Source organism: Poromitra crassiceps (genome assembly GCF_964638095.1).
Source record: "Poromitra crassiceps genome assembly, chromosome: 4".
Taxonomy (NCBI): Eukaryota; Metazoa; Chordata; class Actinopteri; order Beryciformes; family Melamphaidae; genus Poromitra; species Poromitra crassiceps.
Window position 1 is genome coordinate 42,956,733 of NC_139626.1, and position 18,761 is coordinate 42,975,493.

Below are 18,761 nucleotides of genomic sequence, written 5' to 3' on the forward strand. Positions count from 1 at the left end.
TCAACAAACAAAGACGTTTCTTTGTCTATTTTTGGAAAAAAAAAAAAAAAAAAAAGTTTTTTTTTTTTTTTTTCACGATATGAGATTTCATCTCAACGATACATATCGTGACGTTTTACTATCGCGAAATTTCGTGGGACGATATATTGTGACACCCCTAATTGCTAGTATATAAAACTTTGAATGTGGGCAATTTGTTTGTTGTTCTGTATACGGCGACAGCTATGCCGTTTTAAGGGCGATCAGGCTGAAACTTTCAGGGTGTGTAAAAGGGCACCAGTGCGGGTGACCTGACAGAGTCAGATTTTAATTAGGCTAATTAGCTAAGATGTGATGTCATCAGTGATGATGTCAAAAGTGATGTCATAAGGGCGCACACACACACACACACACACACACACACACACACAAGGAGGCATTGTGAGACTGATCAGTGATGTCACACACACAATGAGCCATTGTGACAAGACTGATCAGTGATGTCATAGGTAGGCACACACACACACACACACACACACACACACACACACACATTGATGATGTCATCAGTGATATCATATAATAATGTGAGTTCAGTGATGATGTCATCAGTGATGTCATCAGTGTGAGGCTATAAGTGATGGGAGTATAAGCAGGTAGAATCGGGAGGAACCAGACTGTGCGGGTGACCTGACGGAGCCGGATTTCTTAATTAGGTGATTGCCATAATTACAATGTCATAGAGCAGACGAGGCAACGACATGCAGTGCTCATCAGTGATGTCATAAGAACAAGTGAGCTACGGGCGAGGCCGTGAAGTGGCGGACCTTAGGCATCTTAGGCATGCCTATCTTAGTTCAAATTGGCTAAGTGGGTGGTGTCTGTGGCGGTGTCAGTCACGACGGTGTGGCAACAATCACTCCCCCCATCCGTTATGAAAATTGTCTTGCATGTAGGGTGCAATGACACCAGTCGCCACCAGTCTGAGCAAACAAAACTCAACTTCATCCGTCTTTTCAACTTGCTCACTGCCAGCGGTAAATCCATATTTGTTTCCGGTCCAATTCCCACTTTCCGTCGTGGCGCCGAGCGATTCAGCCGCCTACTGGCCCTCGATTTTTGGCTCCAGTTGTCTTGTCCTCCCCTCGGCATAAACTTCATTCACAACTTTAACCTGTTTTGGGAACGCGTCACAATGTTCGCCGCAGACGGACTTCACCCAAGCTCCTTAGGCATCCAAATGCTCAGCGCCAACCTCCGTCATGCAGTAGCTGTACACTCCACCAAATCTGTATGACTGTCGGTGCCCCCTGCACACAGCTTCCACAATCACCTTCGCGAGCACCCAAACACCCTACCCTCTCCCCACCTGTCCACCCTTGGTCAGCAGCCTACCCACTCCTCCCATGCTAGTCCTTTCACCTACTCCCCCTGCTGGAAAGGTGGGCTCACTACCACTTCAGTCTCTGCATCAAGCCCCACGTCCGGCCAAATCCCAGTTTACACCACAACCAGACAAAATTCTCGCTCTGTTCCAACATCGTCTGGATGTCGTGGAGTAAACCTCCATAACCTCCGCTCTCTGCCACAAGTGCAGCCTCCCGGGAGCTCCCCTCCTCCCCCCCCCCCCCCGAGGCTGGCCCTATTCAACGCTCGCTCACTGTCAAACAAGGCCTTCAACTTGAACGCTCTCTTCACAGACAGTGCTCTGGATTTTCTCCTGGTGTTTGAAACGTGGATACGGTCCGGTGAGCAGCCCACTCCTCTCATTCAACTTTGTCCCCCGGACTGTGACTTTATAAACACCCCACGTCGCTCAGGAGGCAGCGGAGGCGGTTTAGCAGTTGTTTTTAAAAAACATTTTAATTGTGTCCCTCTAAAGACGGATCATGTAAATAGTTTTGAAGTACAGCTGATCAAAGTCGGACTCCTGACTCCTCTACTAATTATCCTGGTTTACCGACCCCCCGGCAACTCACTTAGTGATTTTATTTCTGAATTATCTGTTCTCCTAGCGCAAACAATGCCCAGCTATGACAAAGTCTTACTGCTCGGTGATTTTAATGTCCATGTTTGTTGTCCTAACAAACCCCATGTTAATGATTTTCTGCACTTAATGGAGTCTCTTAATTTTAGCCTACATATTCATTCCCCAACACACAAATGTGGTCACACCCTAGATTTGGTTTTAACAGCAGGTTTTTCCATCGACAACTTGGAAATTGGTGACCCATTCCTTTCAGACCACTCAGTAATTTCATTTGATGCTCTTTGTTTTGTCCCCACTTCAAAAGCTATTATCCCCCCGCGTTCCTCTCGCCTCATTAACCCCTCCACTGCCAGTAGATTTTGTGCTGCCTACATAACTGCCCCTAACACCTGCAGTATTGAGGCCTCTCCTGCTGAGCATAGCACTGAGACACTTATATCAATGTTTAATTCCTCCTGCTCCTCCATACTTGACTCTGTCGCCCCCCTTAAATTTAAAAAGCCTAAACCTAGATCTCAGCCCTGGCTTGATGACAACACCAGAGTTTTAAGGAGACGGTGCAGGCAAGCTGAGCGCAGGTGGAAACACAATAAACTGCAGATCCACTATGACATCCTCAAAGTTCACCTCAAACAATACCAAGAGGCAGTTAAGGTGGCGAGAGAGAAGCACTTCTCAGAAGTGATTAGCAAAAATTGCCATAACCCCAGAGTCCTTTTTTCGACCATAAATTCTTTCACCTCCGCCCCCGCCGCCCCCTGTCCTGATGCCTCCCCCTCTAAATGTGAAGAATTCCTAAACTTCTTCATTAGGAAGGTGGAAACCATCAGAGCAGCCATCTCACCGTCCACCCCCACCCCCCCTCTTTCCCAGCCCCCCAGCCCGGCCCCCCATCGTAGCCAGCCCTCCTACATGGCCCCCCCCTCCTACCCCCCTCCAGCCCTCCTGCCCGCCCCCCCTTCCACCCAGCCCCTCTGCCCGGCGCCCCCTCCTACCCCCCCTCCTAACCAGCCCTCCTGCCCCCCCCCCCCTCCCACCCAGCCCTCCTGCCCCCCCCCCTCCCACCCAGCCCCCCTCCCCTGCTCCTCTCTTACCCAGCCCTCCTGCCCACCCAGTCAGGTTTCAGGGCAGGCCATAGCACTGAGACAGCCCTGGTCAAAATCTACAACGATCTCCTTCTCACCATCGACTCAGGTAGCTGTGCCATGCTCCTCCTCCTGGACCTCTCCGCCGCGTTCGACACGGTCGACCACTCCACCCTGGTCGATCGTCTTGAACACAGGCTCGGTGTCAGGGGGTCAGCCTTAAACTGGTTTGCTTCCTACCTGAGCGACCGCTCCTTTTCAGTCAGTTTGGGTGGATTCTCCTCCCCCACAGCTAGCCTACTGTATGGGGTCCCCCAAGGTTCCATTCTGGCCCCATTACTCTTCTCTATTTACATGCTCCCCCTGGCCGAAATCTTCCAGAAACACAATATCTCTTACCATTTTTATGCCGATGACACTCAAATTTACCTTCCTCTCAATCCCTCTGACACAGCTAACCTGGACTCCCTTAAGGATTGTCTCAAGGACATAAAATGCTGGATGGCCCACAACTTCCTACAGCTCAACGAGAACAAAACTGAGATAATTTTGTTCGGCCCCCCCTCCTCCACCAAGACACTCTCAAACAGCTTAGGACAACTTTCCACCCACCTCAAGCCCCACGTCAAGAGCCTGGGCGTAATTTTCGACCCAGAGCTCAAATTCGACCGACAGGTAAATGCTGTCGTTAAATCCTGCTGTTTCCAACTGCGAAACATCTCTAAAATAAAACCAATTCTTTCACCCGTTGACCTGGAAAGAGTAACCCATGCTTTCATCACATCACGCCTTGACTACTGCAATGCTCTCTACACCGGCATTAGTCAAGCAGCCATGTCCCGCCTCCAAATGGTCCAACACTCTGCAGCTAGATTTCTTACCGGCACCAGAAAAAGAGAGCACATCACCCCAGTTCTAGCATCCCTACACTGGCTCCCAGTCCCATTTAGGATCAACTTTAAAATCCTCCTCCTGGCCTTTAAGGCTTTATCGGGTGCAGCACCCCCCTACATTACAGAGCTGCTAACCCCCCACTCAGCACCCAGGTCTCTAAGATCCTCCTCCCAGGCTCGGCTGGTCCCCCCCCCGCACCAGACTCAAAACGAGGGGCGATCGCTCTTTCTCGGCTGTGGCCCCCAAGCTGTGGAACCAGCTACCCCAGGAGATTAGATCTGCTCCCTCGCTGGAAACATTTAAGTCTAGATTAAAAACACACTTTTACTCCCTAGCCTTCAATAAACCCTGACTCTCCCACCCCCTAACTCACACACTCCCTTGTAATTTATCCTGCCCCTTCCCCACTGTTCTGTCCCCTCGGTCCTATGTGATGTATTGTGTTTGTGTTGTATTGTCCTCTGTCCTGCATTGTCCTCTGTGTTGCATTATCCTGTATTTTTATGCTTTTGACTGTACAGCACTTTGGTTGGCTCTTGAGTTTTTAAATGTGCTTTATAAATAAATGACTTGACTTGACTTGACTTGACCGGATTGCGCTCTCCTGCATGTGAAATACAACTAACTTCATTCATAACTCCACTTCAAAGGGATTGTATGTTTTTTCCCTGGACACATACAGTCTTTGAGTGGAGCAACAGGAGCAGGGCTATTAGTTTAACATGGCTATTAGTTTTTCATACTACAATTCTCTTCTTAAAGGAGGACTTACCCCCTAGATATGTATTAGAACAGTGATTTGAAAATACCTATGGAAAAAACCAAGAAATGACATATGCTCTTGTCTATACTGGACTCTTTGGCTGTGTTGAAGTCCAGATTTTTTTTCGGAAATCGACGCCATTACAGTTTGCCTACTGCCTCAAAAATAATTTATTTGAGAGGGGCCATATCTGTATAAATATCAGCAACTAGCCAACGCTGGTGGCCTGTTTGGAAAGAGCTTTGCTCAAAATGGTTGAAAGTTATATCAATTTGGTAATTCAGTGGCGAACTAGAAATTTAATTATTTTTCTGCATGTAACTCTATGGAAACTACTCAAACTACGTTACGGGAGCAAAGTGACATGGGCTCGTTAACAGCAGCACACCCACAATAGGACAAACCTCTCGCTCTGGGGTAACACAATGCGAGATTTCTCCACGTAATTCCCTCGTCTAACTAGAGATAAACCGCGCAATGAAATCCGTTTTTAATTTGCGTTTTGGGGGTTTTCGTGATTCTTGATGAAATTTACAGCACCTATGATTTTTCCTCATAGGGCGCAGAGCAGGACAGAGCTCTTCTCCTCCTCGGAGCACACACACACAGACAGAGCCAGTTGCTCTGCTCTGCTGACTGAAAGCCCCCGCCTCTCACTGCTGCTGTGTGCAGTGTGCGCGCGCCCCGCGGGTGCATGAGCGAGCAGAGCAGACTCTCCCGTTTGACTGGCCGAGAGAAAGTGCTTCCAATGAAATGTCAGACTGTGCACAGAGAGCACTGGAGAAAGTGCTCCAGACAGCAAAACACACACACAGCGAGTCAACCCCCCCCCCCCCCCGTTGCTTGTACACAGTGACGATATTACAGCAGCCGATGTGTTTAGACCAGCTTTGTCACGTTGTCACGTCGTAGTATAGCGTTATATTTTACATGTGCGCTAAACTGCGACGCTATTTGTTTGCGGAAATATCAGACTGCTCTCTGCTCTCAGAGCACAGAGAGCCCAGCTGCTGCTGCGCGCGGCCGCGCGCCCCCGGAGCTTGTCCATGAGGCTCGTCCATGAGGTTACAGTACGACTCTCTCCTGCCCGCTCCCACCTGCCTGGGCTTGAGACAGTGCTTCCAACTCGGACTGATAATATAAACATCATCATTCGAGCTTATTCAGGTAAGATATTAATAAAGTAGTGACACATTCAGCGGGAAACTAACTATAATTAAGACATGTGCCAACTTTGACAACGTTTGGTTCAGTATTTTAAGAGCAAACTTCAATAAGAATAGGCTTGGAGTTCTGAGGAGCCGAAAGGGTACAGAGGGGGTAGGGGAGTAATTATCTTGAAATCCCATAGTCTTTGGGGGCACTGTGACGTCAGTGTGCCCCTAATCTCCCATTCATTTGAGAAAAAAAAAAAAAGCAGTGTTCGACCCGTAGAGGGCGCTTATGCCAGTTATGCTGCTGAAAAATGATACAAATGGTAAAATGGCAACAGTTTGGTGTCAAATGTGGAAATTCTGACCAGAATTCTTCACACATCACCCCCAAAGTCATATATATTGGTTAAAAGCTGAAAAAAAGTGTTTTGGAGGTAAGTTCTCCTTTAATGACCTTCTTTCATGATGGACTAGAAAATTGATAGTGAATCCTACATGTGCACGTGTGTGTGTGTGTGTGTGTGTGTGTGTGTGTGTGTGTGTGTGTGTGTGTGTGTGTGTGTGTGTGTGTGTGTCACGTGTGTGTGTGTGTGTGTGTGTGTGTGTGTGTGTGTGTGTGTGTGTGTGTGTGTGTGTGTTCCCTCAGGTCCGCTTCGTGCACAGCACCTGGGTGTTTGGGAAGGGTATGTGCCACATCAGCCGCTTCGTGCAGTACTGCTCCTTGCACGTGTCCGCTCTCACGCTCACTGCCATCGCTCTGGACCGCCGGCAGGTAGGCTAGAGCTCCACTGTCAGACTGGCAGAGCCGGCGCCAGGATGAAATGACTGGAGGACGGTTATAACTGGCGAGGGGGCAAATATTTTTACATCGTAAAAACATAGGTTACTGTATATACCCGCTATGCCTATTTCTGCACTTTTGAACCATGCAATAGCCTCTGAAAAGCTAAATAACAACAACACAAGAAAGACTACTGTTTCAAAATCAAATAAAACATTGATTTCACAGCAGTGGTGAAATGAAGGATCTTTGCACTCTGAGTCTGAACATTAGGTCTATGCAAAATCATAGAATGAACGATTAGTTGACTGCAAAAATCAACAAAACCTTAAAGGGATACGCCACATTTTTGGGAGATAAGGCCATTTGCCATATTGTCTATATTAAAACAAGAACATACATGGCTTTAATTTCCATCTGCGTGCAGTACAAGCTCTGGTAGAGCCCTCAAATGTTGTGACTCGTGTACTCACCACGTGATGAAATAATAAACATGCGCTGTGGCAAACAAGGAAGTAACTAAAGTTATACTCTCCTGTTAGTTTGTACTCTTTGTTTTGTTCTCGGTCTGGATTTACTACGAAAATGACCGTTTGACGTAACTTTAGATGATTCTTTCATCACGTGGTGAGTACACGAGTCACAACATGTACATGTGAGTCTTTATGGCGCTGTTAGAATGTGCACTTTGGGCGCCTGAATCGTAGTCGGCAAATGTCCCATTGACTGCCATTGTTAACGCTAATCTATTTGCATTTAAAGCAGCTACGAGCAAGATTTTCGATTGTTATTAAACAGTATAATTATAATATTGATGCATCACATCTTACCTATAATAGTAGCTGAGACCAAAGCCGTGTGAATCGGAGATTGCTCTCTTGATGATTATAGAGTCTGTGTCAGTCTACTAACCTCGCTTCACCATGCAGGCTCTCTCTCTCTATCTGTCTACCGGCGGGCCGGATAAACCCGGAAGTGAAACGAAATGGTTTACGGCAGCTGTCTGCCTTCAACCGTTTCGCTCTGCCTAGCAACAGACCATAAACACGGAGAACGCCATGCAGGGGGGGCTTGCTACTCTCGCAAACATCTCTCGTTATATTCTAACAGTTTGTTTGGAAGTAATTTTGTTATTTTGTGGTTATGGCCGAAGTGGCTGCCGCAAACCGCTTCATTTCACTTCCTGATCTGCCCCGGCCGCAGACAGACTATTTCGTTAAGACAACACTGGCCAATTCACTCGGGGTTCAAGCGAGACTACTCTGCGTTGGTCTCGTCTACTATTAGAGGTAAGATGTGATGCATCGATATTAAATTTAGACTGTTTATTAACAATCGAAAATCTTGCTCGTAGCTGCTGTAAGGGCTCTACCACTTTTGTAGTACAATGGAGAAAGACTAGCCTAGAATTGGGGCCAAAAGTTAAATTCACAACCACGAAAAGCAGGCTGATTGAACCAAAGTGATGTGTGTCTATCTCTCCTCCACTCCATTTCAGCACCATGGACAGCCCCATCACCTGGGAAATGTAGCCTCTTAAAGGTCCCATTCCGTGCAAAAGCTGTTTTTACTTGTAAATGCATTATACTGCTGTCATCCCTCCCTGTAATGAGTGGTCACAAGCTCAGAACTGCCACAGTTGGATTTGTCCCTATCCAGCTTCCCCCTGCAGTCTCCTTCAATACTGTGCACGTTTCTCTCTCACACAAGCTACCTGCACCATTTTGTCTATAGCCACAAAATTAACACTTCTAGCTGGAGCGACGCCAACTGTACGTGATCCAGCAACTGCGGAGGTGCATTCGGTAAGTCTAGGCATTTGAGATGTCCTCTTTAGCGTAGCAACCGTTAAGTTAGCGATAGCTCGTTGCTAACGTTAGTTGTGGACACAACCTAGCGTGCTGGTCCACAGACGCTAATCTGGTTGGCCGCTGTGAGCCTGGGGCGGGCTCTCCCTCAGCGGCCAATGGGAACTGTTAGTTCTGAATATATTATAGAAACAGACCATTCTTGGGACGCAACGAGATGAGGAAGGGACAACTCCGTCACAACAAACGGGGTTGCTATATTTTCGACAAATTAATCCAGAATCATGTTTTATGGACCAGAGACACACGTTTTTAAGAGGTTACAGCTGCACGAATTGGGACCTTTAAGTTTTGTAGTTTTTAGTACTGAACAGACAGAATACAAAATACAACAACAGGAGGTGGAACACAGTGAACAAAAAACATGCAATCAGGAAACACCATACATCAGATCGGCAATAGGTCATTTTGTAGGTGGCACATGTTCCCGCCCCCTTTTAGAGAGAAAACACAAGCCTCTCCCCGTTGACTTCAATGTAAAATAGAACTACCCCAAAAAATTATAGAAAAATAACAGGATCAATCTCATTTATTAATGACCCCAAAACACCATGACATGACAATATATTCGTCTGGTCATAGAATGGGCAAGATACACCGGAAATATGACTTTGACCCATCTAAAATCATGTGACTCACGTCACATGTGACGTTCTTTTTTTACAGCCCCGTGACTCGCGGAGCCCAGCGTCGTTGTACCCGGCTACTTGACGGCTCCTGCTAGACTGACGAGTCACGGGGCTGTAAAAAAAAAAGTCACATCACTGGCTGATTATAACTCCGCTCACCTGTAGGCTCCTCCACTCTGGAGCTCTCCATGGTGCTGAAACGAGTCTTGAGTTATTTTGACCGCCACTAATTAGCGATTGCCCATAAAATCCGGCTCCGTTAGGTCACCCGCAGGGGTGCTCTTTAGACTTGTTTAAAGATTCAGCTCGATAATGGCATAGCTGTGCCCCCGAACACACACACACACACACACACACACACACACACACACTTGGCATTTTCCATGCTGCATTTCATTTTTAACGTGTCGGTTCCTTTTCTCAGTGAGAAGAGACAATTATACTCCTCCTACTCTTTTTTAAACATTTTATAAAAGCTCTCAGCGGGGCAGCGTCATACTGCTGGGCCACTCTAAAGTGCCTTTAGAAAGGCTGTCTTGATGGCATCTCTGCTGCATTACAAGGTCCATGTTGAAAAGATGGGAGAGAGGGGATGGTACAAAGTGACTCACTCAGGCTTTTCATGAAGTATAGACGGTTTTCACCAGCTGCAACCCCTCAGCACTTCAGCTCAGTGGCCTTGTGGTCTGAGTGTCCGCCCTGAGACTGGGAGGTCGTGAGTTCGATCCCCGGCCGAGTCATACCAAAGACTATAAAAATGGGACCCATTGCCTCCCTGCTTGGCACTCAGCATCAAAGGGTTGGAATTGGGGGGTTAAATCACCATGTGATTCCCGAGCGCGGCGCACGCTGCCGCTCACCGCTCCCCCAGGGGATGGGTCAAATGCGGAGAACAAATTTCACACATTGTGTGACAATCAGTGGGACTTTACCTTTACCTTTACCTTTTTCTCAGCTTCTTCTTCTGTGTTTTATGGCGGTTGGCATCCATAAATGCTGCATTACCCGAATTGTATCAGCTTCACAGCAAACTATTTACAGTGTCCACTTCCTCAGCTGGTAAAACACTGACATAGCCTACTTCTATTTCTATTTGTTATTTTTGCTATACGTTTAAATGTAAAGATAGGCCTATGCATGCAACAACGTACTGATAGTCAGCTTTACTCTGTAACATGTAGCTTTTATTAGCCTCTCAGGCTAGCTCCGGACCAGACAACAACGCTTCCTACTACCCAGAGTGTGCACGTCTTTCTGACAGTGGTGGTTGTTATGGCCACTATCAACAACAACTACTAACTACTACAAGACATAAAGACCGAAATAGGCTACGTTGTTACTGTGTCTGTCGGAGACACGGCCTAACGTTAACATTTAATATGAGCCGAATATCAGCCTGCGCTCAGCTATCTATACAGGAAGTAAAGCGGATATTCAGGTGGGTTGTGACAGTTGTTAATGTTGTCAAGTTAAACCCGTCTATACACTAGTGAGGTGAATCCAGGTAGATGCTATATGGACACTGGACAGCGCGAGGGGAACGCATTACAAAAGTAACATATTACATGTAATATATTACTTTTAGCAGTAACTCAGTCAGTAATCTAACTTATTATTACCATTAGGATTTCAGTAATATTATAAAAGTTACTTTGCTAAGTAACACAAGTTACAAATTGAGTATAAAAGAAATAATCAAACCACATATTTAAATAAAGATACAATCATTTCTTAATCAACTTGTGTGTTTTTATATTGCAAATAACCACTATAGATGACAATAACAAAGAACATTTTGGACGGTTTACACTGACTTCAAGCCAGTTGAGATTCTTTCTCGGGATGTTCCAGGACGGAGATCTCATTCTGCTACCGCTGTTATTTTGGTGAAAGTAATGCAAAAGTAGTGTAATAAGTAATGAGTTACTCTACACAGACACTAATATTGTAAAGTAACTTATTACTTTCAAATGAAAGTAACTAGTAATATGTAATATATTACATTTTGAAAGTAACTTGCCCAACACTGTATATGGATATGGATTTCCTTTTGTTAAATCTGTACAAGTCACAAAGGAGATGTGGCTAAAGAGAAGCAGGCGGGAGGTTTCTGATAATTCAAGATGTGGAGTGCACAAAAGAGTCTGCAACTGAATGTGAGGAAGATGTTCCTCCATATTGATCCTGAGTGTGTGTGGTTTATCCCCATTAGCACCTGCAGGGCTATTCTTCCTCGGGTCCACCACACATGAAATAATAATAATAATAATAATAACTTTATTTGTATAGCACTTTTCAATACAAGTAACAAAGTGCTTAACAACAGTCAATAAAACAATTGTGTAAGAGTCATTAAAACGAAAAGAAAAAGAACAACAGTCAGTATTAAAAAACAATCATGTAAAAACAGTCAATGAAGAAAGGACGCAGAGAGGCAATCAAATTAAAACTGTAGAAGGAGTCAGGGAAAACATCAGACATTAAAAGCTGCTCGATAAAAATGTGTCTTAAGAAGTGAAGTAAATCATACACAGTTATCTACACAACATCCACATAATCAATAACTCATCTCAGTTACATGAAAAGAGAAACAATATTGGCATTCTTTCACAGGTTTACCCCATGTAATTCCAAGAAAATTTGATCACACACAATTCAGTCACGGTTCCTGAAATGTTTGGAGTTAACTAACTTTTGAACAATAAGCACTGGCCACGTGACCATGGCTCTAGTCTGTACATGACAGTCTTCCATATTACACTTGTTTTCACTTTAGGCATAGCTGTAGTATAATCCTTCCTTCAGCTGCATGTCATGTTTGATAATCATGTTGAGAAAACTGAGAAAATAACCTTATTATACTACCTTTGGTGACCGTGTCACCTTTACATTGCTAACTGAATTTAACAAAGCATATAAAAGGATCTTTCATTGACATCTGGTGGCATAACTTTTGAAACTCTTCGTACAACTGACACACCCCTTCCTATATTTTGCTCACAATGTCATCAATGTGTTTAAACCAAGATCATGATTATGATCCAAGGTTATACCTAATAAATGTTTTGTCTCTTGTACTTGTTCGATGGGTATAGGTGAGATGACAGCCATTGTTTAGAGGTGATATGGTGATGTGATTTCTCTCAGGTGATTTTACATCCTTTGAGACCACGCATGTCCCAAGTGCAAGGTGGTGTTTGGGTGGCCGTCATCTGGATTATGGCCAGCTGCTTCTCTCTGCCACATGCTATCTACCAACAACTCCTGACTTTCACATACAGGTGTGATCACACACACATACGCACGCACACGCACACACACACACACACACACACACACACACACACACACACACACACACACACACACACACACAGTATGTTTTTCTTTACAGTATCTTAAAGCCATTTGGCTCACGCTTAAATGCTTTAAATGAGTTTGGTAAATGACAGTAATGTCTTTGTTATTTCATGGTTTTGATGTCTACAGTTACACTACCTCACTACTATAATATTATAAGGCGGAGGGTTTGCTCAGCTGCGTATGCGTGAAGCACGCCTGCAGTTGAGCAGGCGATGCGCGAGCGTGCAAAGCGTGTGAGGAATCTTTAAATGTTCTACTTCCTTTCATTTGTTTATCTTTATTTCCAGTCTGGCCTCAACCTCAACCTCCTCCCTCACCTGAACCATCTCTCTCCCTCATTGCTCAGAAACATGTGAACATTTTCTCTTCGGCTACCTCAGATTTTTCATAAGCTTGCTCAAGGTCTCTCTACCTCCCATCTATACACTTTCTGTTTCTCCTTCCATTCATCTCTCCCTCACTTCTCCCTCTTGTTTCGTTCGACTCACTTGTTTCTGCTCACTTTCTCACCTGTAGTCTCAGCTCCCAGACAATTGGAGATCTCCGCCTACCAATCATCTGGGAACTTCAGATAAAAATGGAAAAGCGGATGTCCAGAGCGAGCAATGTTAGGCCCACCCTAAAGACTCTGGATTGGTTCTGCGATGTTGTTGTTTTTTCCAAACTCTCAAATTGCTTCCACCCAGTTTTAGCGACGGAAGCTGGGAGAAAGTTCTCAGTCTCAGTTGAGTGCTGTGGATATAGAGACTGAGAAATTAGTCTATTCTCACCCCTCTTATAACCTCTTATAACCTATCCCCCCCCACCCCCAACAGTGAGGAGCAGGAGCGCAGCCTGTGCATCCCAGACTTCCCGGAGCCGTCAGAAGTCTACTGGCAGTACATCGACCTCCTGACCTTCTTCCTGCTCTACGTGCTGCCGCTCCTCATCATCTCCGCCGCCTACACCTCAGTGGCCTGCCGCCTGTGGCGCCGCAACGCCATCGGCGACACCACCACGGCCCAGTATGCCACCCAGAGGAGGAAGCGCCGGCGGACGTTGGCCATGCTGCTCCTGGTGGTGGGGGTGTTTGCCGTCTGCTGGTTCCCCCTCAACTGCTACGTGGTGCTGCTGTCCAGCCAGGCCATTCACGCGTCCAACGTCCTGTACTTCTGCTTCCACTGGCTGGCCATGAGCTCCACGTGCTACAACCCCTTCATCTACTGCTGCCTGAACCCTGCGTTCCGCCAGGAGCTCCAGCTGCTGCTGGCCATGTGCAGGAGGAGGCGGAGGGTGGGGGTGGGGGTGGGCGTGGGGGTGAGGGTGGGGCTGGAGCCCGTGGCGACCGCCCGCACCCGCCGGCCGGCCGCCTGCTCTCCCTGCACCCCCTGCCACCGGCCGGCCTGGCCCGATAAGCGCGAGTCGTCCGGGCCGAGCCGCCCCTCCGTGCACCCGAGCCACTCCTCCTCGCAGCCCAGCCACGCCTCCTCCAACCCGCCCCACGCTCTGAATGACACGCACGTGCTGTTCACCGCCAGGCAGGCGCTCTCCTGCAGAAACGACATTCTCTCGGTGGAGCCCGTCGTGGCTGAGAGCTAACACGGAAAACACTAATGTGATGGGGTTGACATCAGCCTTTCGGATTGCTGATCGTGTTTTGGGATCTTCTTATGTTTTCCGAAGATAAGAAATCGAGGATCGAGGATTACAGAGATGTATGGCTGGCCGGGACCAAGATGCATCAAGATGCATCAAGAAAGACATGTATGTTAGGGTTAATACTCCTGTCAGTGCTCCTGACCAAGGCACTGGCAAAAGAACTGGAGTTGGTCCCCGGACGCTGCACAGTGGCTGCCCACTGCTCCTAGTTCTAGGAAGGTTCCTAGTAGAGGATGGGTCAAATGCAGAGGATGAATTTCCCCAAGGGGATAAATAAAGGATAACTTAACTTAACTTAACTTAACTTAACTTACTGATGACATGACAGTCGGGTTTCCATCCACCTGTTTTCATGCGAAATTTCAATTTGCGCATAAAAAAACTGAGTGGAAACGCTGCAGAATTCTCAAAAACCTCAAAATATCGCAGAAAGGTTTTCACGCTTGAGGGAGGTGGAAAAGTCGGGTCTATCGATGAAAGGAAAATGCGATACGTGCAGTGGAAACAGATTAAGCGATATTCCGTTGACTCTCCATTCAAAAACCACACAGTTTGCCTTGATCACTGCAAATGACATGTCGTGTAGCCTACACACTATAGTGCTACACACGGTAAATAATGCCATGGTAAATACGCAGCACAATACCCGTCGTGGTAAACAGAAGAAGACTGGGATATTAACTTTAAGGCGACTCACTTCTAGAATTGAATGAAATTGTATGCACTACTATCTGCTCTATCTAGCAGCTGATCAGCAGAAGCAGACACGAGCTGATTGACAGCTCTATAATTCGCATAATAGCAGCGTATGGAAACGCGGAATATTTCGCATTTTCTTTTGCCCACTTTCTGAACATTCGATTAAAATTTGCGATACCTTTAGATGGAAACCAGACTAATAAGGAAATATAATTGCAGTGGCGACTCTAGCTTGAAATAAACTAAATGATAAAATGATTTATTCACAGTGTTATCCAACTCCCTCTCGTTTCAGGTTTCACACTGCCAACTCTGAACTCAAGCAGCCACTCCAACATTTCACGGGTGGTATGTCAAGCCTCAGCCTTTTCATTTCGTTTTCGAGTTCCAGCAGCTTTATTTTTTGACATGGTTGCTCTCAGAATATATTCAAGAGCGCAAATTATAATAATAAAAAAACAAAAACAATTTATTTAGTGCCTCTCTTTGGAGCGGCAAATGCCAAAGCACTTAAGCAAAAGCAAAGAAAACTAGAAATGTGCTCATTAGACTAGACTAGAGCACAAACCTCTGCCAAGGCCAACAACATCCCACAAGGCAGGTAATGCAGCTCTTGGTGAAGCTCAGACTGCTCCGTGGCGTTTACCGCCACTCAGCTCCCAGTTATTTTAGAGGATATTTTAAACGTTAGTGACTCCCACAACTAGTAGGGAAAGGTACTTTCGCCTACACTGAAATCTATTGGCTCTAAAAGTCAATTTAAGGGGGCAGTCAAAACATGGCTGATGGCAAACCTGGTACAATAGTCCTTTTTTACGAGAGTTTTTTTTTAAACTATATATTCGTAGTATTCATATTTGATACTGTTTTGAAATTTGTGTTGATTGCTGCCGCTGCATCTGTTGTTGCCTTGTCTGTCTTGTTGCTACTAAGAGGACCGCAGTGGAAATAAGTCTTTGACTTTTCTATGTTATAATCCTGGTTAGTTATGGAATGTCCTACTGTGGTTCTTTCCTGTGTCTGTGGGATGTGGGATTATGCTTCTCGCAAATGGGCCCCAAGGGGAAACATGGGTAACACTTTATAATAACGTTCAGTAGTAAGGTCATTTATAAGCTATTAGTTAATGATGAACTAATGATGAACTAATCATTTACAAAACATTAATATACATTTGTAGATCATTAAGTTGTAAGTCATTCAAAGTTTTTATATTCCAACCTGTCTCTCTATACACATTTGTTAACCATGAACAAATGATGAGTAAATCATTATATAAAATGAAAAAATCATTAACTAATAGCTTATAAAATGACTTACTACTGAACGTTATTATAAAGTGTTTGAGGATGGGGCCCAAAATGGAGCCTGAGGGATCCCACAAGTAAGTGGGGCCACAGTCGAGGAATATTCACCTAGGTGAACCGATAAACTCCTTTCTGCCAAGTATGACTGAAGCCATTTGAGCGCTGTACTTTTGATGCCTACATACTGGCCAAGGCGTGATAGAAGGATCCTATGATCCACAAGGCAGCTGTCAGATCTAAAAGCACCAGAACAGCATTCCCAGCGTCAACAATTAGGCAAGTTCAGAAACCTAGACAACGGTGGGAAAAGTAGCAGTGCTGTAACAGTATCTGTATCTGTAGAGAATCTGCTCACCACAGGTTTTCCCCAACTACAATTTGTTTTGCTTACCATCCTGCCTTTGAGGACAAATTCTTCTTCTCAGTGAGAAGGTGCTGATTTACCTGCTGTGAATTGAATGATGCTCATGCTGCTCCATTGGCCAAGCCCAATTCAGTGTGTGTGTGTGTGTGTGTGTGTGTGTGTGTGTGTGTGTGTGTGTGTGTGTGTGTGTGTGTGTGTGTGTGTGTGTGGAAGCCTAATCTCCCTCATCATACTCACACTGCTGTCAATTAGCTGCTGTGTCGTTTCTGTAGTTGTGTAATTACTGATTTGGTCATCAATATTTAATGTTTCTCACAGTTCCCAGTACTGCCTGCTGTGAGCACAAATTAATTTTGCCACTTTGATCAATTTGACATTGTATTCATGTTTTTGACATTTTAATATTTGGGGCTTTTGTGTGTGTGTTTTCACAATTCCAACAGCACATGCAGACCAACCCACGTTGCATCACATTTCCTATGAGCCATTGCTTGTGACCACTTTCCTGGGTGTGTAGGCTACTGTAGTCAAAGCACCAGAGCAAATTCTCAGTTTGATTAACATTAGTCATGTTAAAGACCATGGGGCCCTATCGTCGCAAAAGCAGTAATTTAGCGTTTGCACTCGTTTAATGCAAAATTGGGGACGCAGATGCATTCTCCTATCATCAGCATGCGCGCAATTACTTTGCGCTAAGAGCTTTGAAAAGCACCTCTTAAGCGTAAAAATACCCCGCTGCGCTTGAGCGCACCATAATCTCCGCCCTGCGCAGTGCAGTGCAGAGGAATTCCTTTTGGATACGTCATTACGCACGGACGTGCCACGCCAGGACATCAAATTCTGCTGCTAAAATTGGGTAGGCCTATTAGCAGATAATTCAGTGAGGCAATCAACTATAATTCACTAAGAAACTTTTATCACATTGCAAAGAGGGGTTAATGGCAAATGACTTGAGAAAAATGGTTGGACAATGGACATTGTAGCCTACTTGCAATAGGGCCTAGACTATTCACCTTCACCTATCCCATAACCCTGGATGGTCGTTGGCACCACAGACGATCTGTCAACAAGCTCTCTCCATCTCTCTCTGTCCTCGGCACGCAGCTCTCACTACTGTTTCATCAAGTTTGAATTGAGTCCACTCTAAATCCTCCAATCCTCCACCATCCTTTTCTTTTGTCTCAGCTGTTTCCCCGCTGCAAACACCACTATTGTCTAGTCAACAAAATAACCTGAATTGCATCAAATCACAAATGTTTTTTAACAGGTATATGATGCGATGTTATGAGATAGAGATAATATATACAGTCAATGGAGATAGCTCTATCCAAATTATGCATAGGGAGAATTACAGCATATATGCCTCACGCAAACTGTATTACAGGGACTGCGAGATGGGAATCTGATTGGTTTGATTGATGTAATGCCCAGGCATTGCCTGGCCACACGTGAATAATTCTGGTGCTTAAGACCACCCAAATCCTGTTTGCGCTGGCATTTTGGGGGCGCAGATGACTTGGCACGCCTCCAATTTACGCCTGCGGCAGGTGCCGTGAACAATTCCGCACCCCTGCCGAGAATTGCATCCCCACCATATTTCGGGGCTGTTTTAACTTAAAAAAACAGGGAGGTCACATCTACTCAGACAATGATATCATTTTTAAACAGTTACGTTTCTGTATAAATCATTACATGCTCCCATGAGGTGGGGATGCGTTTAGCGGCTGCTGGGCGGGGGTGCAAAACTCGGCATATCACCTGGACACTTGCGCGTGGCGGACTGCTATCGTCCCTGCATGCAGGGACGATAGCATAAAGCAGGCGTTAAGGCACGCAAACAGGTGCATGTGCAAGCACAAAAAGGGGATAGCGCCTGTACCAAGATAGGGCCCCATGCATTTGATCATTTTCTTATTTTCATTTCCCCCAATAAAGCCATAGTAATATGTCTGGAAAATGCAATCTAGAACTGATGCTTTACATTAGCAAGCAAGCCAGCTAAAGGGTTAGTCTACAGCTTTACACTACTTTGTTTAGCCTAGCAGAGCTTACATTAGCAGCCAAAGTAGGCCCGTAACATCTCACACCAGCAACACCTGCAATCTTTGCCACTTTCCTCCATGCACTATTTTGTTTGTCCAGATCTGACAGAGATGGGTTGTAGAATTCAGGATGTTCACGTTCCATTCAAAGATGAAGATGAATAAAAATGTAATGACTGAGAAGATCTTAAAGGGACACTCCGCC

The 18,761-nt window shown here is 45.6% G+C and overlaps 1 protein-coding gene across 1 annotated transcript in view; it reads left to right on the forward strand.

Annotated features, from left to right (window-relative positions):
• Positions 1–14,084, forward strand: part of LOC310775800 (G-protein coupled receptor 83-like) — a gene marked incomplete at both ends in the record, with an annotated part of 16,451 nt that extends 2,367 nt beyond the window's left edge. Inside the window, 3 exons of the mRNA XM_083635933.1 lie at positions 6,512–6,637; positions 12,291–12,424; positions 13,322–14,084. Of these exons, the coding sequence (XP_083492059.1) occupies positions 6,512–6,637; positions 12,291–12,424; positions 13,322–14,084 (1,023 nt within the window). The remainder of the gene's footprint in view (positions 1–6,511; positions 6,638–12,290; positions 12,425–13,321) is intronic.
• Between the last annotated feature and the right edge of the window lie 4,677 nt (positions 14,085–18,761).